At 42.2% G+C, this 26110-nt stretch overlaps 1 protein-coding gene across 1 annotated transcript in view; it reads right to left on the bottom strand.

Annotated features, from left to right (window-relative positions):
- Positions 1–26110, bottom strand: part of dpyda (dihydropyrimidine dehydrogenase a) — a 112066-nt gene that overhangs the window by 18924 nt on the left and 67032 nt on the right. The window contains exons 15-19 of the mRNA XM_030768357.1: positions 22980–23048; positions 18665–18748; positions 12302–12422; positions 11800–11919; positions 538–680 (exon numbers count right to left, since the gene is read on the bottom strand). Coding sequence (XP_030624217.1) covers positions 538–680; positions 11800–11919; positions 12302–12422; positions 18665–18748; positions 22980–23048 — 537 coding nt within the window. The remainder of the gene's footprint in view (positions 1–537; positions 681–11799; positions 11920–12301; positions 12423–18664; positions 18749–22979; positions 23049–26110) is intronic.

Below are 26110 nucleotides of genomic sequence, written 5' to 3'. Positions count from 1 at the left end.
ATTCCCATAGATCCCAAGTGTTAAGGTTTAACAGGTAGGTGAAGCAGTAGCATTAGGGAAACATTAAATCATCCTTTAAAAACATTGGAAGCATTTCTTCACAGATATTGATTCCATTTGCATGTAGATTCTCTCCCTGATTACTCCCCTGGCAAAAACCATTGAGGATATCAGGAGTTTAAAGAACACTTTTCAATCTTCAATCTAAATATTTCATTTAGACGTAACTAATTTGATTCAAAGTTTCTTCCAATTAAAAATATTTTCTACATTAAGCACAGGATTTGAATATATTTAACTGTCAAAGTAAAGAACATTTAAAAACCATTAAAATAACTTTCTCTCTCTCTCTCTCTGCCCATTTATCGCAAATTCCTCTCTTAATGTTAGATTCTGAACTAAGACACTTGAATTCCTTATGTCGGGGTTTAATGTTAGATTTTGAACTAAGACACTTGAATTCCTTATGCTGGGGTTTTTTTTAGTCCTAATGATTTCTGTAATGAGTCTGGTCTGAAAAAGCAGTGCGTACCGTACCTGCAGTACTGATGCTCCAGCATGGAGAAACTGCAGGCCAGACTCTGCAGAGTCAATGCCCCCAGTGGCCAGGATGGGGAACCCAGGCAAGGCCCTCGCTATGGCTGACACCGCGCGCAGAGCGATGGGGCGGATAGCGTTCCCTAGAAAAGAACGAAGAACATCCACACTAAAACATATGTATGCAAACATGCACACGCATAACAGGCACGCACACACACACGTACACACGCGCGCACACACGTACACGTCATTTAAAATAGCTCTCACACACATATATTCACAGACTGAATAATCCTCTGACTCTTATACCAGTTTATCCAGATTACATAAGTAAGCTGTGGTTTATCCCAGATCAGCTACACTCTTGCTCCAAACAAAAGCTACTCAAATATCACATTTGGTGGTCGAATATGAAATTACTATTAACGGCATCACTAAATCCAGTCACTTCAGCATAAGGAGCCCCCACCCCCCCAGCGTAACTAAACCACACGGTGGACTCTGAGAGTGAATATTTTGGCAGGAGAGTCAACCAGCATACAGTAAATGGCTCCCTTCTTGTGAGGGAGAAACAGCTCATGAAATTCTCCCTCCCTTAAAAGTGAACGTGAAGCTCAGGAGAGCACCGCACCTCCGAACATTACACCCTTTATTTATTTACCTGGGTCTCAATGTCCTGAATGAATTAAAACTTCCAGTCCAATCTCACTGACAGATGGAACAGTTTATCACATTAGATTTAACCTCATTTAGCTGGCAGCCTTCTCCACCATTGATCAGCGTGAGACGTTGTCTACCCTCATTTAGTGCCTGTGTCACTAAAGCCTCGACTGGAGACACACGCACGCGCACACACACACATACACACACACACACAGGAGAGGAGAGGAGAGGAGAGGAGAGAGAGTTTCTCCACATTCTCCTATTATAGGTTCTAAAACATGCACGCAGATGTGTTTCTCTCCTTACATCTTTAGCTCTAAACATTGTAGAGCAACACAAGAGATCTTTTTTTTTTTTTTTCTTTGCTATACATGCCCCCCCTCCCTCAAAAACTTGTGAAAAAAACCCCCCAAAAAACATGTTGGGTTTGATTGGGTCCCATAGCTGTTCAAGAGCAGCGCGGTCTCTAATTCCAAATTAGAGAACAGAGATATCAATGTCTCTCTGCTCCCCTCCAGCCCCAGGCTCTGTTGGCCAGAGAAACAGAACACTCGTCTAAAAAGGATTACACAAGCCAGCGCTGAACTCTTGTCACAGTGCCCCTGTCACTGATATACATGGGCCCGGGCCTACACGCCAAATGGCAGCCGTCACTACCACAGCCACTGAGTACACGGGTCTAGGAGTATGTTCTAGAAGGCTCTCCACCTCACATATTTTATGAACAGCATACAAAAAAAAAAATGCGAAAAACTATCTATGATTAACAGATACAACAGAAAATAACCAAAAAATTCATGGCCTAAATATCTTTTGTCTTCGAAAGATATCTTTTTTTTTTTTTTATTTTAAGTTTGCGACAGACAAAAACGAAGAGTAAGGGCACGCTGCGAGTTGGAGGTGTCAGGGACCTATTGGCTCAGTTCCTGACGTTAATCCAGCTGGTTTCATGGGTCACACAAGAGTTATGGATTAGCGTGACAGTTAACCGCTGTTCCAGATACCAGAGGCAGCCTCTCTCACCTTCACAGAGTGATGGGTTTATCTTCCTTAACACTACACTGCAAAAGCACTCCATGAAAAATGTGATCCTTGACACCTAGAGCCATGTAATCTACTGACACGAATTACAGTCAACTTAGTCATGGGACACTTAACAATTCTGCCAGCTGACACTCAAATATAAGCCTGGGGATTTCAAAGCAAGTGCAAATCACATCCGCTGACCAAAGACGGCCGAGGAGACTATCTAGAGGAGCTACTGAGGCTTCTAATTGCATTAGAAATGGACGAGCGGTACCCAACGATACAAGCCACTCCACAGGCACAATGCCGACACCCATCCTGTTTACAAATGCATGAGGGTCTCAGTGTTTCTTCTGACAGGCGAAGAAAGAAGAGAAAGAGAAAGAAGGACAGAGAAGCAAAGAGAGGAAGAGAGAGATAGAGAGAGCCAGAGAGAGAGAGAGAGACAGAGAGAGAGAGAGAGAGAGAGAGAGAGAGAGAGAGAGAGAGAGACAGAGAGAGAGAGAGAGACAAAGAAAGAGAGAGACAGAGAGAGAGACAGAGAGAAACAGAAATGACAGCTGGCTTCCATTCTGGACATGTTCCTTTTGTGTCATTACATATTGCTCGTCCTTGGTGAAGTGACGTTCCTTGTTTTCAGTGGCGTGGTAATGACGGCCAGCTCTCTAGGTGGTCGCTCTCATCTCAATGCTAACTGAGAAGAAACCAGCCTCGGGGTTAGCCAGGGGTCCTTACGGGGGGCTCACGCACCAGGGGTGGGCAGGGATCAGACAGAGGAGGCGAGGAGAAAACACTGCAGCAAGCTCCAGCTCCAGCTCTGCATCCAGGTCAATCAGGAGGAGAGACTTACACACACAATGCACGTAATATGTGCTATCGCCATGAATAATTCTGAATTCAGTGAGAGTGCTACTGAGGAGTCGGCCAAGACATTGAAGCATAGAATTCAGCATCATCAAACAGGAGAATGAAAAACAGAGCAAGAAATAAAAATGTACATTCAGATACTGGGGGTTCAATTAGGGAAATATTTACACAGCTGACCTACAGTATGGTAATGAGGAGTCGGCCTATATATGTGTGTGTGTGTGTGTGTGTGTGTGTGTCTGTGTGTGTGTGTGTGTGTGTACTTATTATATATTATGGACACACACTTGCAGTATGGCTCATACATTACTCAAATCTGTGTTTGGTCAGAAACAGAAGCAGGCGTGAGATGAATGAGTAATTGCAGTAAAAAGGCTTTTTGGAAACCCAGATGAAAGGATGTGCTTGAGGGCACAGAGTAGAAGTCAAAAAATCAACACCCATCATTAGCACATCGTGTTAATGACTAATGGTTGATACATACACGTGATATACATGAGATGCTTTGACTTTCCATGCAGGCCCTTGTGGCAGCAGTACATAAGGTTTTGCACCTTCACAATCCCTCTCTCTCTCTCTCTCTCTCTCTCTCTCTCTCTCTCTCTCTGCATCTGTCAGTACTGTCACGTCTTTCATCAGTTCAGGCTGCATCACAGGTGTCCGCATCAAGACTGTACCCTTTGACTGCTGTTTGTGCCACATATCCTGACAGCAACATTAAGATAATGAGCAATTTACTTCAGTAAGCAGTTTCAGATTAAAAAATACATGTATACACACACGTACATACACACACACACACACACACACACACAGCAAGGTTTAAAATAATGTACGTCAAGGTTTAAAATAATGTAATAAAAAGTGTTAAGATAATCCTGACATTTGTGAAAATGCCAGTGTTTCACCTTTTCGTTTTGATGCTGAGATGGCATTGTGTTTCAGCCATTAACTCATACAGCAAAGCTTTACTACAAAAATTCAACACAATCTCCAGGAACCCCATGACTGACGCCACATGGATCAGCCAGGCAGGAGATGAGCTTTTCAGTCTGAATGGAAGAATAATAGGAATGTGTAGCTTGTGGACTTTTTACTGGACAAAAGTGACTCTGTTTCCAGTATGTGTGATCACCATAACAGGAGCCTGCGCGCACGTGAGCACACACGCGTGCAAAATGCAACGTGCGGATACACACCCTCAGCATTCAGCTTCTGCCACAGGCCGCAGGCTGTTTCTGTGCAGCACTGTGGGGACTGCCACTAGCTGCTGCCGCTCCACACTCACAAACACACACACACAAACACACACACACACACACACATATACACACACATAGGCACACACAGTCACACACACAAACACACACACATATACAGAAACGCAGGCACACACACACACACACAGGTACACACACACACACACATATACACACATATAGGCACACACACTCACACACACACACACACACACACACACACACACGCACGCACGCACAAACACACACAAACATAGACACACGCACAAACACACACACATATACACACACGCAGGCACACACACACACACACACACACACACACACACATATCCCGTAAGGACTGAGTTTATTCTCCACCACACTCACTGTACAGGTCACTCCTGGCAGGTCCTTTCCTACGGGTCAAGGACTCTCGCCTGTTTGCACATGATGGTGAAACGCAAAGGTGCATTCTGCTGCAACTGTGCTGATGTATATGCATCACTAAATCATGAATCTACACACTCTCCATGCATTACAATGGGGTGCGGGGCTATAAGAGCTATCACATGGAGCGGAAAGCTTCATAATGACACACACAGAGGACCATATTTAAGCAAAATGCGGCTCCGCGTTGCAGGACTCGAACATAGATTAGGTTTAGAGATTTATCTTTCTCTTCTGTTGAAAGGAAGCACTGATTGTGAAGCTTTTCAGTTGTGGCTAACAAAAGGCTCTGTTTCATTCAATCTGCATCAGACAGAGGAAAGAAAGAAAGAAAGAAAGAAAGAAAGAAAGGAAGAAAGAAAGAAAGAAAGAAAGAAAGAAAGAAAGAAAGAAAGAAAGAAAGAAAGAAAGAAAGAAAGAAAGAAAGAAAAAAATGCTCACAGGTCAGCTATGCACGGCTGTAGCGCATTAATAAAAAATGGCCTGTATGCTTATACCTCTGTGTCTTACATTGGCAGAGACAGGTTAGACTAGAATAAGCATGAAATATAAAAAAAAATGGCCAAACTCTGAGGGCAATGGATACATTTGATTCTTGAAGAAAGAGCGGGCCTGCCTAACCCACCTTCAGCGCTTTTCTACCTGCACAGGTTTAGAGTCCATTTATTTTTCATATTTTTCATCACCGTTTTACATTAGCATTTTGGCAAAGCTTTGGAAGGACTGACACAGAGCAAAGGTGAAAGTATGAGGTCATCAAATATGTATGAATAGAAAAATTATTATGATGTAAGAACAAGCGCAGGAGAGAGTAACAGTGTCTTTAAGATTTAAAAAAAATACATAAATAAAACTTTTATGTGCAGCGTAATTAATGTCCAAACTACTCAATTATCACTTTCTTATTTGCACTGCCATGTAAATTGTTCTTAATTTCCTTCCTGTTTAATGCGTACTTAATTACGATGCAGGAGATAACGAAGCAGCACGACATGATCATTTGTGCTACAACATAAACAAATTAGCCGAAGCAAAGTTACATTCACAGAACATGCTATTTCGTTGTAAAAGATTTTTTTTTTAAAAAAGTGTCGTTTGAAGCAGCTGTTGAGAGTGGACCATCTAAAGGCTTTAAATGAAATACAATATCACTGAAGCAGACACAGATCAGTGTGTATTTAGCATGTCATGACACGTTTGTCTATTACACATCTGTGGGGGGCATTTCAACAGTATTCACTGTGTGTGAACAGATGAAAAGATTGGCCTTGTATGTGTGTTTACTAAGTTAGAAAAAATCCACAGTAGAGATTTGGACAAATATGTCCAGGCCAAATATCAGTCTGATACATGCACTGGAATACAACATTTGCCTCTAATGCTTTAGAGTAAGCTGTCCAGGCTTGAAAAGCCCTGGGCAAGAGTAAGTGCCACACAATCAAATGATGGGGGAGTGAATCCATTCTGTTTCCCCAACCTAAAGGACAAGAGCAGTTTCCTGTGAATTTCAAGAGCACTGAGCCTCAGGGCAACCCAGTCTGACCAGCAGATAGACAGATAGAGGGGTGGGGGGGTTAGAGGGAGAGAGAAAGAGAGAGACACTAAAAGAGAGACAGAAGGAAGAAGAGAAAGAGACATTACAGTCATGTTCTCTTCCTAATTTCTCTTTCAGTGTTTTCTCTCTCTCTCTCTCTCTCTCTCTCTGTCGGCGCGTCCCTGGAGACTGGAGTGATTGATAGCCTAATCCATTGACTATATTACAGGCACAGCATCCTGGCCTGTGTTCTTATCATTAGCAGTTAGCCTATGGTTACGTTCACAGCTCGCTGGCTGCTAGCAACCCCTGAGATTTAAGGGTCTGGCCTTTAGAAAATATTTAACATAAAATTGAAATCTTGACAGCACTGGTGAAAGTCCTCCTCAGCGAGGCAGTTTTAATTAATCAGGCCTACCGTACCGTGCTCTGTCTAACACGCAAGCGCCGGCGCTGTGACGAAGGATTACTGAAACATGTAGCACTAAATTAAACAGCCACCAGCTCACCAGCAGCTCAAAAGACACAGGGCTAGCTTCTCCCCTCACACTCATAGAGTTTTACTATGGCTGCTGGGGGAGGGGTGAAAAGGTGGATGAGTGGGTGTGGGGACAGAGCTGGTCTAGGCTGGGAGAATCAAAATGCAAATGTGAACGACGCGCTCTGCTTCTCGGAGCGGCTACTCTGCCGTTCAGCGGATCCATTTACGATCCAGTTAGAGTTCGCTGTCGGCTGCGGAGGTAACAGCTTTTCGCCCAGCTCGTTTCTTACCCTGTCCGTGTCGACGCTCTTTCTTCTCCAGTTCTTTTCTCCAGTTTGTGAGCGTTTGGCATTTCCAGTACGTTTGCTAATGTAGCTAGCGCTGGTGATGCGTTTGAGTAGAGGAATGGGTGAATCAGGTGTTGGAAAAGCTAGAAGTGTAGAATATCGCTGCCTCACGGCTATTACATGGCGAACCATGATCCTGTTATTCTCAGATTGACAGAACATCTCTGTTGATGTGCACCTAAGGATCTATCACTATTATACTGTAGCAAGTCCATATAGCACAGTGATAGACTTGGGAATACAACACGCTGATGTGGTTATGCGCGGGCCGCATGCTAACACTCATCGCCAAGTGGGTGGCGGGGGGAGGGGGGGGGGGGGGGTGAAAGCGAGAAAAAAAAGAGAAGAAGCAGAATGACATAACTTGTATTGTGAGAGGCTTGTTTAAACTGGACACCATTCTTGACAAACATCTCAACAATGCATTTACACTTCTCTCCCTATATATTTCTTTTCTCGTCCTTTTCTGTCACCTGAAGACTTCAGAAACGGGTGACAGCCATGTGGTACCTCGTGTTGCCATGTTCTGGTCACACTGGGTGTTAATGCACTCAAATGAGACCTTGCCAGCACACACCACTTGACTCAGCCATTACAGCTAATGACACAAGTCAAATGTTCCCCAGGCTTTAGAGCCCCAGTGTCCAAATTTGACTAAAAATAAATGTAAAATAAATTATGAAACCAAAAGTAAAAGATGGCATTGCCTGTGGAAGTTTGAGAAGTTTGCATTTTTGTGTGATTGCCTGGGTCAATAAAACCTGATCAAAAAACACAAACTCATTTTTAAGTATAATGACACAGCACTTCTACACATTTCAGAAAACCCTCAGTGGAAATCCTCTCAAAAGTGCCAGTATATACGGGGGTTTTATTTTTTGATCTAACAGTGACATCAAACCCGTACAAACAGAGTTTATGAATGCAGCTGTTTCTCGTTCTTACTTTTTGCTCCTTTGGTTTCCCTCAAATCGGAAATTACAGTGTGTTTTACTTTAACAAAAAGCCAGCATTTTTTTTAGATGCTGCGCTGAACACGCAGGTGAAAAGGAAAAAAAAAGAAAAAAAGAAACGAAACAAAATGTGTATGTTCTAGTCATAAAAAGTGAGCTGTCTTTGTGCAGTCTCTTTCTGACACATAACCATAGTTCAAAGGAATCTCTTGACATAAGCGCGTGTTAGATGTAGCTGTATGGCTCCGTCGGAGGAGTATTTAAACGTGACGGGGGGAGATTTTTGTAAAGTACACATGTGTGGTGAAAGGTCTGTCAGATCAGACTCTACTCCGACTGTGATCTCACCAGTGTGTGATATTTATCAGCTGTGAACAAACACACACACACACACACACACACACACACACACATCGAATGAGAGGATGGAAGACCTGAAGACAGCAGCAGAAGGCGTAGTCTGAACGCTCTATTGGAGCTACAGTGGGGTTTTTTTTCTCCAATATTAAAATAACCATAGTCATTGGAGATAATGGAGCCCCAGTAGCTGATCTTTACCCTCAAAGCCAAGCGGTAAGGGAAAATTGTCATACTTCAGTGCAGGTAAAACTAATACTTAAAAAAAAAATGTATTCTATGTAGCTTTTTTATTTACAGTAAAAATGCAGCCGGCACTGCCTCAAAGCATCGTACGTGCTCATTCATTTAAAGCATCCCATTAAAATGGACCCTATAGCTCTGAGATATCTTTGTTGTTCCATATTCAAATAAAAATCTAGGGACTCAGAAGAGAGCTGTTGTGGAGGCCCAGTTGAAAAGCAGTATATTAAAACTGCATTTGTTTCCAGGCAGTGGGACCGTTGTAATATTTGTGGCATGTGTCCCAGTAGCTACGAGTGGAAGGGTGTGATGGATGTTTGGCTAGGGTGAAGGAGAAGCCCTTGCAGGCTTCAGGTTGCCCAATTCCTAAGGGATGTCACCGAGCCCAACCAGCTACAACTTAAATGGGAGAAAGATGACACTGAGTAGTTTTGCTTACATAAAATACTGCTGCAATAGTTCTGCTATTAATTTTTAATGTTGTGCACTGCTTCCATAACCTTTTTTTTTCTTCTTTTTTCCAACCTTTTTTTTCCTCTCATATCCCTGTTATTGACTCAGTAGCAGCAAAAGTAAAAGAGAGAAGAAGAAGACGGAAAAGAGTTGGGCAAAAGGGGAGAGGTTCTTTCTGCCGCACACTATACCACACCGTACCAAGGGCCTTGTCAAAGTCATAAAGCCAAACACACACACACACACAAACCCATAAACACCTGAACCCATGAAATACACACACACACACACACACACACACACATACACACACACCCCCATAAACACCTGAACCCGTGAAATACACACACACACACACACACACCCATAAACACCTGAACCCATGAAATACACACACACACACACACACACACATACACACACACCCCCATAAACACCTGAACCCGTGAAATACACACACACACACACACACACACCCATAAACACCTGAATTCATGAAATACACACACACACACACACACACACACACACACACACTCATAAACACCTGAACCCATGAAATACACACACCCATAAACACCTGAATCCATGAAATACACACACACACACACCCATAAACACCTGAACCCATGAAATACACACACACACACACACACACACAATGAAAGGAAGATCCACTCATACATCATATTGAGTATGCAACTGTGAGGCTCCACAGCTGTAGCAATACAGTGAGAGGGGTGCAACATCACTCATATGAATTATTGACCACGGACTATAACACACCACTGGCTGAAGAACATTCTGGAATACTCCATAAGGAGGAACTCTGGATAAGGAGGGAGAGGTTGTAAAAGAATAAAAAAATCTGCAACATGACAGATGACAAAACATCAGTTGAGTCATGTTTCAATTATAAAGGGTAAAGGGCTTGTATTTTCAGATAAATATGAAGATAGCTAACGCTCAAATGATACTGCATAACTTTAGTGCTGAATGAGGATGTCATTATGGGTCAGAAAACAGTGCACTGGTGATATACAAACAGTGTCTCTAAAATGAATAGTACTACATTTTGTGTCAAATATTGTAAAAGCCTAAAACCACAGACAACTGTCAATGTTAAACACGCTAGACTGCTCCATGTGATGGATCTAAAGGAAAAAAAAAAGATGCCATTCTATTGAAGATGTGTCTCACTAATGTCTTTATCTTCTGCTGAAATGTCCATATCCCATGGCAACCAAAGAATCTTTGTTTCCAAGTCTCTACCGCTGAAGCACATCACTCAAAGTGTTCTGTAACATTCATGACATACTGAGTTGCAAGGAACAACTGCGACTGTAAAAAAATGTTCCAGTCCTACCTACAGATTACAGGATCAGTTCAAGCTCATGGCAACTCGGGGCATCCAATCACTGGCCAGTTGGGTGCTCCGGCCAATAGGGGTGTGGGTTTCTCACCCCTTCCCTGTCCATGCTTAGCTTTATGCTTACAAGTTTTTTAAACACAGCAAAGAGCATAGTGGAAGTAAGACAAGGAATATCTACCATGAGTGAGACTGAAACACAGGGAAAACACAAAACCCAAGACTGGATGAAGGTTTGAACAATATGTATCTTTTCTTTCATCTGATTTTCTTTTCCTGTTTTGGGAAACAAAGGGGATTTTGTCTTTTTTTTTTTTTTAGATTGGATCAAAGGATTCTGCGAGTACAAAATACCTGCTGTTGTCCTAGTCTCAGTAAAAATGAGCACAATTACTGCAGAACCCTGGGTTGAATCGTACAACATTTTCATCTGTGTGATTCTGACAGTTCTCCTTAAACGCTACAGGCTTCATAACATTTTAATACACAAATATAACTGTCATAGAAGTACACTACACAGGTGAGTTTTGATTTACATAGAATGTTCCAGACTGCATTTGAGTACATATATATGTACAATATGGGATTGTAGGATTTTTGCTTTGTTAGCTTGCATCTCCTCAAAGTGTCATTGTGCTATCACAGTAATTCCGAACACAATAGGGGTTCACGCAATTGCACTCAGTGCCACGTTGTCATGTTTTGATGGAACACACTCTCTGTGAAAATGCATCCTAAACCATTTTGGTACCATAAAAATTAAGCCTTTTCTCGGAAGCTCTATCAAATTTATTCAGGAAAGATGTCCCAGTCCCCGTCTTATCCGGCCTCTACTGTTTCATCTGGCACGGAGAGCCCACAGAGAGCTAGCATTAGCTGCACTCCCAGTCACTCTCCTTCCCATCTGTCACTTCTATTAGAGACACTGACCAGCAGCTCTGCACAGCCTGAGAAACACTAGAGTGAAGCTATTGCATTTATCCGCGAGCAAGTGCCCATCCAAATACAGTCACACACACACGGATGCATACATACATCCGTACACACACACACACACACACACATATGAATATGAACACACATATATGCACAGAAACACACACACACGTGCATGGATGCATTTGCACAAGAACACACTTACACAAGGCAAAAAGCAGAATATGCACATATATGCACATGCACGCGCGCACACACACACACACACACACACACACACACAATCTGGCTTTGTTGCCCCTGAGGAGAGGGAATGGATCCAGTGAGTTGGGTGACACTTACCAGACACACCGCCATATGTGGTGCGCTTGGCTTGGCCGATGCCAGGCCAGGGAGAGCCGTCTGCCTTCAGTCCCATCAGCCCAGACACCGTGTTGGTGGCAGTGACACCATCTGCACCACCTGCACCAACGAGTGCAAGACATTAACCGTGGGTGGGGGTGGGGGTTGCACTGGGGGCAGAGGAGAGAGACTAAATCTAGACCCCAAAAGCCCCACAGGGCTGTGCAGGGCCTCCAGTCAGTCTGATGGCACCTGAAGGAAGTCCACAGGGCAACACTGGGACACCAGTGCTAGTCTAATAGAATGCTGGCCAAGTCACTCCATTAGGACTCTTTTGTTGATTTAATAGGTTTGCCGTATCCCCTTAAAACTGTGTAGTTTCAGAATAACTAAATGGACAGATACAACATATAGCTTGTGTATTGCCTACAGTGATCTGATATTTGTAATCAACGTATGTTTTTGTCAGACCTAAAAGGAAGGGAAAGAAAGTCTGTTATACCTTCGTATGCTGCTTTGGCAATATCCACGATGTTGGTGACGTTGGGGGTAAGCTTGGCGAAGAAAGGGAGGCGGACAGCTTGTCGGACCCAGCGGCAGATGTTCCGCACCAGCTCTGGATCCTGTTCAAGAACAGAGGTCGCGAAACAAACAAACAAATAAACAGGCAAAAAATTGGAAAGAGTCTTGGAACGAGCTAAATGCAAAAAGGGGGCATTGCTTAATGTTGGCAATCTGTCAGATGACGGTGTGGGAGAAAGAGAAAGAGAGAGAGAGAGAGAGAAAGAGAGAGAAATGCTTAGGCTTGTGTAGGCGGGATCACATTACAGTAAAAGCGCGACTCCGGCAGGATTCATGCTTTATTAACCTGCCTAGAGCCTGTCGGTTGGAGTCTGTTTAGAGGGAGGAGCAGCCAGTCAGCGCCCCAGTACGACTCACAACAGCTACTCTGTAGCCTGCTCAAGCAAGGCCACATCTAAATCAACACTACTACAACAAACACCAGAAAAAACAGCGCACATACAATTAAAGTCATATTGTTCCACGCAACATATTTTCTTACATATTTATTTATTTATCTATTTATTTTCTCTCCATGAAATCTGAAAAAAAAAAGATTTCCATGAGATCTCCATGAAAAAAAACAAAACAATGGTTTATCGCTTTCGAGATTAAAACAACACATTCTGTTTTTTGGGGTTTTTTCTTTTCTTTTTCCTTTCGAGTCATTGTGCCCTGTGGAACAATTAGCATCTCTCATCTAAAAGGGCTTTTTGTTGTGTAAGGCATTTAGGATGACACATAGACCAAGCTGCATCTGAGCAGTGTCTGCTGGGGTGAGGCTCCTCCTCTGGGAAAAGACAGCACGTGAAAGACCGTCTACAAAATTTATGCATTTCCAAAAGGCTATTTAATGACCCATAAACTGTAACTATGGTCATTATATTCAAAAATATCATGGTCCTCCTTAACAATTTCTGATTCCCTCTGCTTGGGGTTTTGGTTCATTATGAAAAGTGTCTCATTATGATAACTACATAAAGTTTTCTGCTAAAAATGTGTAAAGTGGGCAAAAATCAGCCATCACTTTAACTCTACTTCCACTGCTATATTTCACCTCTCTCCTTTTTTTTCATCCTTTCCTCCACCCCCAGCCTTACACACACACACACACACACACACTCACACACACAAACATGTACTGCGCTCCTGTTCACAGCACACACTCTCTATTTTCTCTCTTTCTATCATTTTCATCTCTCTACCCTCTTCATCTCACCTTTCTTTCACAGGAAATGGGCCCCTGTTTTGACATAACCAATAACTGTTGGCATATATCCCCCTGAGCCGTGGGGTTCTCTCTCTTGTATAAAGAAGTGCGATTTACAAGGCCTATGTGCAAAACAGAGCTATCAGGTCAGCTCTTCACACAGGGGAAAGGTTAGCATTTGATTTTTTTTTTTTTTCTTTTTCAAACCATTAGCTAAAATTGATTTTTAAAGAATAGAAAGCCTGAAAGAGAATAAATAAATATATAAAAAACATATTTCCCTCCATCTATTTCCTTTCTATTTCCAGGTCATGCTGAGTGATTCAGGGCATAAAAAAAGATAAAAAAAAAAAAAAAAATCTCCTTTTCTCCAATGAGATTTGAATGCTGTAGTGTCCTCGGCGCTACATTCTGTTTTAGCGATGTGGAGAAAAGGGAGGTTGCAAACTGCTTAAAAAATATGCCAAACACATTTGCAAGACACTGGAGAGGGAGGGGACAGGAAAGGTTACTCTGTTGGAGATGATAAAATTCATTCTCAAGCTTTTTTTTTTTTTTTTTTTTGCCTTTTTTTTGCCTTTTTTTTTTTTTTAGAAGATATTGGATTTATGCACTTGTGTCTGCAGCTAGTGCCATCCATAGCAATTTGCCTTGATTTATTCAAGACTTTAACAGGGTATAAACAAGGCAGGAGCACCGGGTTCAGTCAGTCCACTCTCTCTGTTGCTTTCCAGAGGGGGAGCCGTAATGGCCGGACTCCTGAGAGATGTCTGATAGTGCTGCAGACTTCCTGAGGAAAAAAAACATTGGCTGACATAGCCTGTCCGCTACTCTGGGCAACAAAAAGCATTTGGCATCATCTTTGTTTTAGGTTTTAAAGCTGTGGGAGATGAGTACATAGCCATATCAATAAATACGTCAGCTCTAATATAGGTGTATGAAATATACAGTTTTGTTTTTTTTTCATTTTTGTTATATTTTATCTTTTCGTTCAGAAATAACTGATTCAAAAATCACCAATTAATCGGTAATTAAAATATTCAAGTAGTTGTAAAGCAGTGGGTGAAAGCAGACAGTAGATTCATGTCTTAAAAAAAAAAATTGAAGAAATGTTTGCAAAAGTCACATCAGACAGAGCTACAGTAATTCTCTATAAAACATGGCTCTTACTCACACCTATGGGAGAGTCACCAGCCTGAACCCAGTCTTGTATGAGGTCCAGCATCCTGAGGGCATGACTCTTTATGAACACACTGCTGGTGTTAGCCTTTAAGGAGAACAACAAAAACACAGCCGCACAGGAAGCAGAGCTGGCCCTCTTCCCAGGAGGGTCAGGGGAAATTACATTAGGCCCTGCTTCAGCACCATGGACGGGGGTTGTGGCCTGCAGCCAGGCAACCAGCGCCCAACCAGCTGCTGCTTGTAAGAATTCCGCTCTGGTGGAAGCCTGCCGTTCCCTCCCGAGCCCAGGCCCATGACAGCCTATTACGGGCCAGATGGGGGTGAAGGGGTGGTGGATGTCTGAGTGGAGGACTACAACCCTACCCCCCACCCCCTCCATCCCTGCGTGGTCTACAACACGGAGCATTACATGCTCCGTCGCACAGGGAGGACACCTGTGCAGCTGGCCTGCTTTTGCCCGCGAGTCCGTGACCCCCCCCCAAAAAAACCCTCACTGGTTGGCTTCACAGGCAGAGCAACGGTAAGACAGAGGCAGACTGGCCTCCCCGTGTTTTTTTTTTTTTTTTTTTTTTTTTTTTTTCTTTTGTGCCGTCGAGGGAAGAGGGCTTGGTTGTTGACAGGCAGTCAGTCATGAACAGGGAAAGGAACTCTTTAAATGCCTAATGGGAAAAGGGATGCAGTGATTGAGCACACACACATACACACACACACACACACTCTCACACACACACACACACACACTGAGTATTTATAACTGATAAAAAGTGAAACCTGAGTAAAAAGTGGCAAAATTTGCAGACTATGAAAACACAGAATTTCGGCTGAATCAAGCATGGCCGATGCGAGGCCTGCTATACAAAATTAGTAAAGAAACGAATGGGCCCCAAACACACTCTTTATTTTCTTTAACTTCCCCTCCCTGTGCCGTGTGCAAAGGCAAAGACGTGATTGGTGTTGGATTGGTTTTGGTGCAGCCTGATGGTGGTGCTGGTAATGGTGGTGTGTGTGTGTGTGTGTGTGTGCGTGTGCGCGCATATATGTGTGTGCGTGTGTGTTTGAGAGTGTGCATTGAGGAAGTGTGGTACCAAGGGGGGGGGGGGGGGGTGTTAGAATGTAGGTGAGGGAATAGAGGCTTTGCACCTGAAATTTTAATTTTACCGCCCAAGGTCACGGGAGGTTGGTGCTCTCGTTAAGAAGCGGCGAGTCAGGCGCAGTAGGGGGTAGAGGTGGAATGATGGAAGCGATGTGTCACTGGGCCCTGTTTGCAGGGCTGAAAATAGCCGTGGGAGGCAGCAGAGGTTTTAATTTGTGAATCAGACGAGCAGGATTGGAGGCAGGAGGAGAGACAGGAGAGAGAAGAAAGAGAGAGAGAAAAAGAAGAGTTCCCAGTGGATGCTGAGTCAAATGTGAGTCGAAGAACTCTGAAATTCAAACACCTCATCCTCCACAGATTCTGAGCCGTGTTGAGCCATTTTAACTATGATGACTATAATCCCTGACTGTGATTAAAGAGTTTTAAAGTTTAATAGGAACATGTGTTGATGTCATTTACCAACAGCAATGAAATTGTTATCTTCTCTCATGTATACATTTTACATACGGAAAGGAAGATTTCTCAGCTGATGCAAGTTAACTGTTGAACTGCTTTGGAGAAGACAAAAAAACAACGCAAACAAAACACGCAGAATTTTACTGGGAGAAAGAGAGAGGGAGTGAGAGAGAGAGAGAGAGAGAGAGAGAGAGAGAGAGAAAGAGAGAGAAAGAGAGAAGAGTGAGTGGGTGAAATTGCATATTAATATACCATTAAAATAAAGTTCTGTCCTTTCCTTCCATGCACTCAGAGCTAATGTTTTTTTCCCAGACATAGAGAAGAAGTGCCAAACAGTGTGATTAAATGATATTGCTTCTCTTTAGTTCACACAGAGGTTACCTGCCTGCGGCCCTGCGCCTTTGATTAGCTTTTTGTCTTAGAGCAGAAAATCTACAGCAGAAGGATATAGCTCTGCAAATTTACAGGCACTGCAGGAGCAAAATAGCTCTGTCTCTCTATTTGGATGGAGAAAAAAAATCTGCTTTATTTCCTCTACTGTACCATACAGCCAGAACAGTAAGAGGGAAAGCCATTCTCCGTGTGTATATATTCATGTCAGATACACTGATATAGCTCGTGTGGTTTTTAAAAACTGTCATGACCAGCATCGGTTTATTATTGTAACGTACAAATACAACATATGTCTCACATAGTGCATGGATTAAGAAAGACATATCTCGGCCTAAAATAATTCTTTCACGTAAAAGCCAAACAACACGCTTATAAATGTCAACTTTGTATGCAATGCAAAGTAATTCAGCAACAGATCAGCTCTACAGCTCCAGCCTTTCTTCTTAGGAACTTAATACTTGCCATCTGAGAATTCAAACACTGCCGATTTATTTATTCATTTGTTCATTTCTTTTCCATTAAAAGCCCGGCGAAAATCAACGCGGCAGCCTTCAAGTGTTACACGTGGAGAAGGTTGCGGACGGCGAGAGCGACGCTGGCTTCTCAAAAAAAAAACAAATAAAAAAAAAAACCCTTTCATCCAACTACTCAGGAACGCTACTTTGCATTTAATGACTCTGTTGTTTTAGTGATCTCAAACCCAGTGTCTGGAACCGCTGAATTTCGTGCCATTTAGTTGACCCCTACAAGATCTGTAACAAGCTGTGTCAAATACGTTCATGTCGCACGGCGCAATTTCCATAACACACGTTTCCATAAATGGCCAAACAATTTTGATATGAAGTATTTTAAGGCTGTGTTTCAGCAATCAAAACATATGGCTTAAGATATTTGACGGATGAACGATACAAACGAAAAGGAACGTGACTGTGTTTGTTCTATCGCCGCTAGATCGATAAACAGGTCTGCGCTCTACTTTTAACAACAACTGAAGCTATAATTAAAGTCATAAACAAGACTGTGTTATGTTTCCAAGAGATATGCATCGTGAGCGTGAAAAAGTTGCTTCTATTCCTTTATGGAAGACACAAACACGCTACATTAATCCTGGAGAATAGCGTACCTCGTATGAAAGAAAATTGTTTACAAACCACAAAAGGGATTATTTATGGATTATTAAATTCTGTTAATGCTTCAATTGAATGTGTTATGGAAAAGGTGTGTCATTAAGGCTTTCATAGAAAATCAATGCTCCGTTGGAGTGGAGTAACGTTTATATGTGTGTGTGCTAGCTGAGCTCTCTCTGGTGGATTTCATTGCCTATTCATACCAGATGCAATACACTTCATTTTACTGAGAATTATACACAGAGGAGCACATGTATGACTGCACCTCTCAGATACGAGTCTACACCTTGTGCATAATCACCCTCTTATTAATGCTATCACTTATCTCGTTATGATCCGCTAACAGGACTTTTCCCTATCTCCATGTGGTTAGCCACGACTAGTACTGCTAAGCAGCATCTAAATATACAAAACATATCACTACTAGCTATGAGTGGTTCAGTGGTCACAGTATACTCAATCACAGTAGCTATCAGTGATTCAGTGATTGCAGTATAGTCAGTCACAGCAGTGATCATTAGTTCAGTGGTCACAGTATACTCAATCACAGTAGCTATCAGTAATTCAGTAATTGCAGTATAGTCAGTCACAGCAGTGATCATTAGTTCAGTGGTCACAGTATACTCAGTCACAGTAGGTATCAGTGGTTCAGTGGTCACAGTATAGTCAGTCACAGTAGCTATCATTAGTTCGGTAGACACTGTACAGTCAGTCACAGCTATCAGTGGTTCAGTGGTCATAGTGCAGTCACAGTAGCTATCAGTGGTTCAGTAGCTGTGCTCTGTGCCTGTGTGTGTGTGAGCTGTCCAGTGAGGTAGGGTGAGGGCAGAACGCCAGACTTACCTGCCCGCAGGCTAGTCCCATACCCCTCTCTCCCATTCCATGTGGGCAGGATAGATTCAGCTCCAGGGCATCAGCTCCAGAGGCCTGTTCAATTCATGCAAAAGCCTCCAATTATTCCAATATATTCAATATATTTTCATCTTCTCAAGACAAAGAATGGTGTTTAAACAAAGTTACGCTTAAAGTTTAAATTCAGACAGACACACTTTAGGTATCAATCATGCTGAACCCACTTTCACTAAGAAATTCAAGACTCTCTGTATTTATCATGCAACACCAACAAAATGGTAACCATGGGGACACGACAATTACAAATAATAAAAATGGTAATTCAGTAAAGCCATTTTTGAATGTAAAACAGAAGAAAAACAGAAGAGCCGCCTGAGTGCACAAACATGCGAGACACACAGCAAGGGTGACTGAAAGATTATGGCTTAAAAAAAAAAAAAAAAAAGATTCGACAAATGATGAGCGTTCCGCGCGGCTGCACGAAGGAGAAGACACTGCTGTATATAGACTGGTGGAATGGGCCGTGGAGAGAGAGAGTGGCTGAGCAGGAAAGGCATTTGACAGGCAATTACATATCCGTGGGGGCTTTGCGCCACATCACAAGGGGGATTTAAACAATTACAACCAAAAAAAAAAAAAAAGCCAAAAAAAAAAAAAAAAAAAGAGGGAAAAAAAAAAAAAGCAAATGCTCTACAAACCTGCCAGACCACGACTCCAGCTGTAGATTTATGATTTTTTCCTCAGACTGACAACCATTAGAGGGAGAAAAGAATAATAAGCATTTTAGCCTTACAAAGTGCAGGAGACCAAGTGTCAGGATAAAGTCATTTGTCATAGTCAGCTATGAGGACAGCAAAGGGGTTCCAACATCAACCATGGATTAGGTCCCAGATTTCATGGTCAATTAAGGCCAATAGCAGGTACATAACAGGTACAATGAGCTAGGTTTCTCAAAGCCAATTATCAATAATGTTTAATTTCACCTGCCTCTCCTTTTAAGCTGTTCGTGGAGGGAGGGGGGGGGGCGTTGAGAAAGAGAAAGGGGCAGAGGAAAACCCCTCTCCCCACCCTGCTGCTGCCCCCCCCCCCCCCCCCCCCCCCCACCTCCATCTATCACCACAAAGAATGGTAGAGACAAAGAATAAATTGCTATCATTGCACATGACTATAAGAAGCCCTGTGCTTCTCTCTGTGAGTGAAGACAGTGCAAAAAAAAAAAAAAAAGCTGTTTGATATTACAGGCTGAGTACAGAGAGCGAGAGAGAGAAAAAAAGACAAAGAATGAAAGAGAAAGATGGGAGAACAGAATTCAGAATCTGGAGGAAAGGGGAAAAAAAAAAGATAATCGTGCAGAAGTTGTTCGTTAGAACAGATGACTCTGGATGCTGCCTGTGAAATGAAGAGACCTCATGGTCCCTTCATCTTTACCTGCCTTCATTGCTGAGAGAGAGAGAGAGAAAGAGAGAGAGGGAAAGGAGGGGAGAGCAAGGGAGGGAGAAAAGCACAGAGAACAAGAGGCTTACTACCATAGCAGCACACCTCCCAGCCTAATCCCAGCCAAGCAGACACACTTGAATGTCAACACAAGCTGTAGCATACATCCAAACACCAACAAAGCTGCCCAGTGAATAATAAAATACATTCCACTCTCAGCCACATGAATTGTACATTTTATTATTATCATTATTGCTATTGTTATTATTATTATTATTTTAATCCAGCCACCGGTAGACAGAAAACCTTGCATGAATATTAAAATGTGTTGACCCTAAACATTTGTTTTGGTCATGGGTAAGATGGGTGAGGACGACAATGGAAGATGAGGCTTCCCTTTAGCTTTTTTCTTCTTCTTCTTTTTTTTCTTTTTTGTTGAAAGCGTATAACTGCAAGAGCAGAGAGTCTTAAGGATATGCTCCACAAAAGAGCTGCAGGCCGCTGGTAGATATATATCAAACCTGACACTGCCTTTGACATGGATTATCAACTCCCAACTTGATAAGGAAAACATTACCTTTCCCTGTCATACACTTTGGAACATCAAGGTTGGCTTGATCTCTGGGGGCATTAGGAGGATGATACGGAGCGAAAAAGAAAAAAAAAATCTGAAGAGATACGCTCACTTACAGCAGCGCAAAAAAAAAAAAAATAAGAGAGAGAGAGAGAGAGAGAATTTACTGTAGGCTATAGCGGATAGACAGACAACAGATGAACCTCTGGCATCTCCAGCCAGTCTCTGTCTGTGACTGAAAATACTTGTTTTACAAAGGAAACTGTAACCTGTATGGAAATACCTTTGTTTGCTAGCTGGACCACTGTTTTTGAGTGACAGCTTCACTCTTCCATTTACCGTGTTTACCTCAGTGCAGTGACTCAGCCTTCCAGAAAGAGTTTGTGTCTCAGCTGTGATTACTAGTCTTAGTATTCTGCATTCAATTATAATCCCCTGAATTTAAACTGAACAAAACAGGAAAAGCTTCTGAAGTGTTTTTGACATCCATGAATTATAGTCTCTGGTATGGGGACTTTATTTTTCTTAAAGTCAAAGATTGCATGAAGAAAAATAAATAAATAAATAAATAAATAACAACAACAGGACTGAGGCAGCAGTCTAAAATGGTGTACCTCAAACTGACACCTCTGTATGGGTGGGTAAAAAAAGAGAGAGAGAGAGAGAGAGAGAGAGAGAGAGGCAAAGAGAGAAAGAGAGAGAGAAAGAAACTTTTAAGCAGTATCCTTAGGCAAGGAACAGTGTTAAGTGTACCCTTACAGATTTCAAAGTGGAAATGAATGGTTGATTCTCCTTGAACAGAGTTGCCATGGTAACCAGGCTTTTATTTCATATTTCCCAGCACAGGTAGCTAAACAGTGAGCTGCGGATGGGAAGAAGATAAGGGATCCAAGCTACAGAGGAGTCTATCTCACGTGACTATGCTGTTTCTGAGTAGGAGCCGTTAACTATCAGTCATCTTTCTGTCTCTTTCTCTCTCTCTCTTTCTCTTTCTCTTTCTCTCTCTCTCTCGTAGTCCTTGGTTTCCCTGAAACCATTCCCCACTGTGTCCAAAGCAATTCAGCTAGCAATTCAAGAAAGGGAGTCAAACATTTGCTATTGCAATTTGAATGAGCTTTAATACTATCTTAACAAATATTATCTTTTTACTTAAATATCAAATTTTGAATAACTTCTGGGGCAAGTTTTCTTTTACACATATGTCTTTCAGATGGAAATTCATATACTTTGTCTAAAGAAAGCAGATTTGAAACCCTGGTATGACCCAACTGTAATACCCTCAAGCAATGTACTAACCCTGGCTTACGTCAAGGACTAGTCAGCCCTATGAATATACAATATGCGAAATGTACCTGGCCCTCGCCAAGGCAGACTGCCAGGCAAATACATAATGACAGTAATCCTCTACATGAGATACACAAGTGTGTGTGTGTGTGTGTGTGTGTGTGTGTGTGCGCGCGTGTAAGGGACGAAACCAGACGTCTGTCTTTTTGTTAGGGTAAAATGTGGTTTTGGTGGTCTTGACAGGTCTGGTTTAATGAGCTGTCTGAGACAGTGGTACATCAATAAAATCGATAGCAGAATTACCAGATTGACAGTTGGACTTGTTTATTTTCTGATGTTTTTTCTGTGCACAATTAAGTGCCTGAGATATGTGAGTCAACTATGATTAATGCAGGAGTCACTAAACTGACTAGGTTCATCTCTGGTAAAAACATCAAGTCTGGCTGTATTGCAATGGAAAGAGGCAGCAAATTTCCATATGGGGTTGAAAAACCCGGTTACGCGGATACTACTGGGGATTTTTGTCTGCGTGACATCAGGAGACGAAAAGGAGAAGAAGCGTTCCAAGCACACAGATGGAGGTGCCTGGCTATGTCTGGCCTGAAGAACTCCTCTCAACACTCTTTCTTGTCTTCTTCTCCTCCTGCTCCGGTCTTCCTTTCCTCTTTTTTTTTTTATCACTGCTTGACTCCCACATTGTCATCTGTGTCACTTGTCTGGGAATCTTGGCAGGGTTACACCAGCTGGGCCTGATAAACATTTTCCCTAAAATGTTACACACTCCAAATGTCGGATCATTTCCCAGCCGTTCAATATTTGGGGTACTTAAGCGTGACCGGTGAATATGGCTTTCGCGGTGTGTTTTTTTTTTTTTTTTTTTTGGAAACAAGGTCAATTGTTATTTTTCTACACTCATGGAGTCAAAGCCGTTTGTAAAAGGATGGAGAGCCGAAGCGATGAATAAGGATATCGTTCCACGACCGTGGGACCGGAGAGTAATAAACAAATACTCACCTCTGCCATCTGGGAAAGCTCGGTCCAATCAGATTTGTTGTAACTGCACATTATACTGGATATAATAATCTATGGAAGAAAATGGGAAGAATAGAGAGAGAGAGAGAGAGAGAGAGGGAGAGAGAGAGAGAGAGAGAGAGAGACTGTGGTAAAAGTGGTCACAGTGATAAATGTACTTTGTCTTCCTTCATGGTCAAAGGACAAAGGATTCATTTAAGTGTGCACCAACATTTCAAACCTCAAGGTCTTCCATCTCCACATTATCATCTGAACACTATTATTATCTAGTATTTAAAAAGCAACTACCTTCTGCTTTTTTGCTCTCACAAAAGTCACAAAATCAATATTTATAATTTTCAAGATCAGAACAAATCCACTGGTGCACCGCTGTTATTAAAACAATAAAAATATCAGAGAGGAGGGGTGTTAGCTAAAAGCCCTTCTGGTATTGCTGGATTAGGTTCTACCATTTTGGCTTTTTTTCTACTTCAGACGCACAATAAGCTGGCTATAAAACAGGTTAGAACAAACCTGCTCTCATAATATCCCCTGCTGCTTTTAAGTAATCACAGACATAAAAAGCATTTGATATATAGACAAACTCAAGATAACCACACCATATGTCCTATTCTCAGAAAAGAGCGCTTCAGGCTGTGTCTAGCTTAAACAAAACAGGTATTCGCTTTGATATTTCTTGGACCACATCTCCGATCTTTGTTCATTTTTACGCGACACCGTTAAATACATAGCCGTGTTCTATTATTTTATTCTATTTGATAATAGCTGAGAAAACCCAGAAAAAAAATATGGTTCAACTGGGGCTACACCAGCTAAACCTGAGTTTGTTGTGCAACTGGATGTCTGTGTCTGCGACAGTCTGTCATCCAATGTTCACGGGCTCATTTTTGTTGGTACTGATGAGGGAAAAAAAAAAAGATGTCCCCCCCCAAAAAGACAGAAATTGTTCACTCTCTGACAATAATAACAGGTATGTGGAGTGAGGGGGAGAAAAAGCGAAACAGTGGAAGGATATTAAATGGCGGGGCCATGCTCTCCCTCAGGACAAATTTCCGCTGGATATAAATCTCTCGGGCATTAAGAGTTTCCCTCAAAGTGGTAAGCTGTTAGGGGGGTAACCCACACTCACAAAAGCAGAAAATATCACTAAGTTTTCAGAGGGCAAATAAAGTTAAGCACCCTGACATTTACCACAGAGATTTACTGAACAACAGCGATTTATGAGTGATATCTGATACACCATGAAATAGCGTTTGGCAATATTATGGTAAAGCTCCAGGCAGGCTGAGCGAGAGAGAGAGAGAGAGAGAGAGAGACAGAAATAAAGAAAGAAAGAGAGGGCGGAAGTGAGAGAAAGAGAGAGAGAGAGAGAGAGAGAGAGAGACAGAAATAAATAAAGAAAGAGAGGGTGGAGGCAATAGAGAGAGAAAGAAAGAGAGAAAGAGAAAGACAGAGGAAGGGATAGAGAGAGAGAAACAGAGAGACAGAGGAAGGGAGAGAGAAAGACACAAATAAAGAAAGAAAGAGTTGGTGGAGGTGGAAGAGAGAGGGAGAGAGAGAGAGACAGAGAGAGAGAGAGAGAGAGAGAGAAAGAGACAGAGAGAGATATTTTGTTATAGAAGAACGAAAACAGCAGTATGTCAGACAGCAGCTGTTTCAAGCTGGGAGCTAAGAGCTAACCTAGGGAGTGTAATGTTCCCTTTTTTGGTTTGACCCTCGAACTCCAGATTAGACAAGTAACATTCTAAACAAAAGGCTACTGAGCACCATTGCTTCCAAGTTTCATTAAAGACAATCCAGCTTCAGAGCCCTGCTCCGATACCAAAGTTAACCAGCACCAACCCTGCGGAGAGCCTCAGAGGAACTGGGATTACTTCGTTATCCGCTCAATAACTGACTCACAACTACTGCCCCCTAAAATCACATCCACCTCTAACAACATGTCTCCATGGAGATCTGTCCCCTGGAAACTGTCATTCCAGGCAGGTATGAGAAAATTTTGGGTTGGGGCTGAATAAGAGTGTAACCTGAAGCATTGATAACGACAGTCACAGCTATTTGTCCAAAAGCTCTGACCTGTGAAAGATGCGGAGGCTGAGCAGCCTGTCTGTGTGTGTGTGTGTGTGTGTGTGTATGTGTGTGTGTGTGTATTTTCCACACAGAGGAAATTTAGCTGTACTGTAGTCTTGATGGCTAGAGAACAGGGCAGACTGACCTAGCTGTTCCCCTCCTGTTGACAAATGTAATAATGGAAATCATTTACTCTGGAACACATTATAACCCCACTGAACTACCTCACACACTGACACACACACACGTGCGCATTCATACACACACACACACACACACACACGTTCTTACACACACATACACATGCACCTCACCCACAGATGCATGCCTACACATACACACAAACACACAAACACACACAGACACACACAAACACACACCACACAAAAGCATGCACACGCGCACACACACATACACACATATACACACACACTCAGAGCTCTTTTGTATATAAATGAAATACATCCAAGATATTTCAATTCAAATGGCCAAGGACTCTTTAGAGCCTTGCTCTGACTCAATCTGGATCGATGAAAAGGGGAACAGGGACACTCTCCCACTGATTAAAAACACACACACACACACACACACATACACACAACAGAGACATATTTCAGGTGTTTTCATCTTTCTACACAAAAGCTGTTCGACTGAATGCTGGACATCACTTCCATTAGCTCTCTCAATGACTGCAAGCACAAAGTCTCCAAGAAATCAATCAATCCTTTGATATTTCATGAGCATAAAACATATCTGAAATGGAGCGTCTTGGATGTGAACAAATGAGTTGTCATTTTGTAATTTTGGCCCATATATGCTGTTCCTAATGAATAAATAAAAAATGATACAGATTTGGCCAACGTTGCCAATATTTGGATTTAATTTACAAACATGAGTAAGAAGTCGAGAATAAACAATAAAGAGGGACACCGAGGAGTTAATATCAAAATCATATACAAATTTCATGAACATCAAGCAAAATCACAAAGGGTAAACAGGAGATAATTAGCTTACACAAAGAGGCATATGCTGAACTGACTTTG

This window comes from Chanos chanos, chromosome 3 (assembly GCF_902362185.1).
Source record: "Chanos chanos chromosome 3, fChaCha1.1, whole genome shotgun sequence".
Lineage (NCBI taxonomy): Eukaryota > Metazoa > Chordata > Actinopteri > Gonorynchiformes > Chanidae > Chanos > Chanos chanos.
Note: the sequence above shows the minus strand (reverse complement) of the source record. Positions and strands in the feature narration are given on the sequence as shown.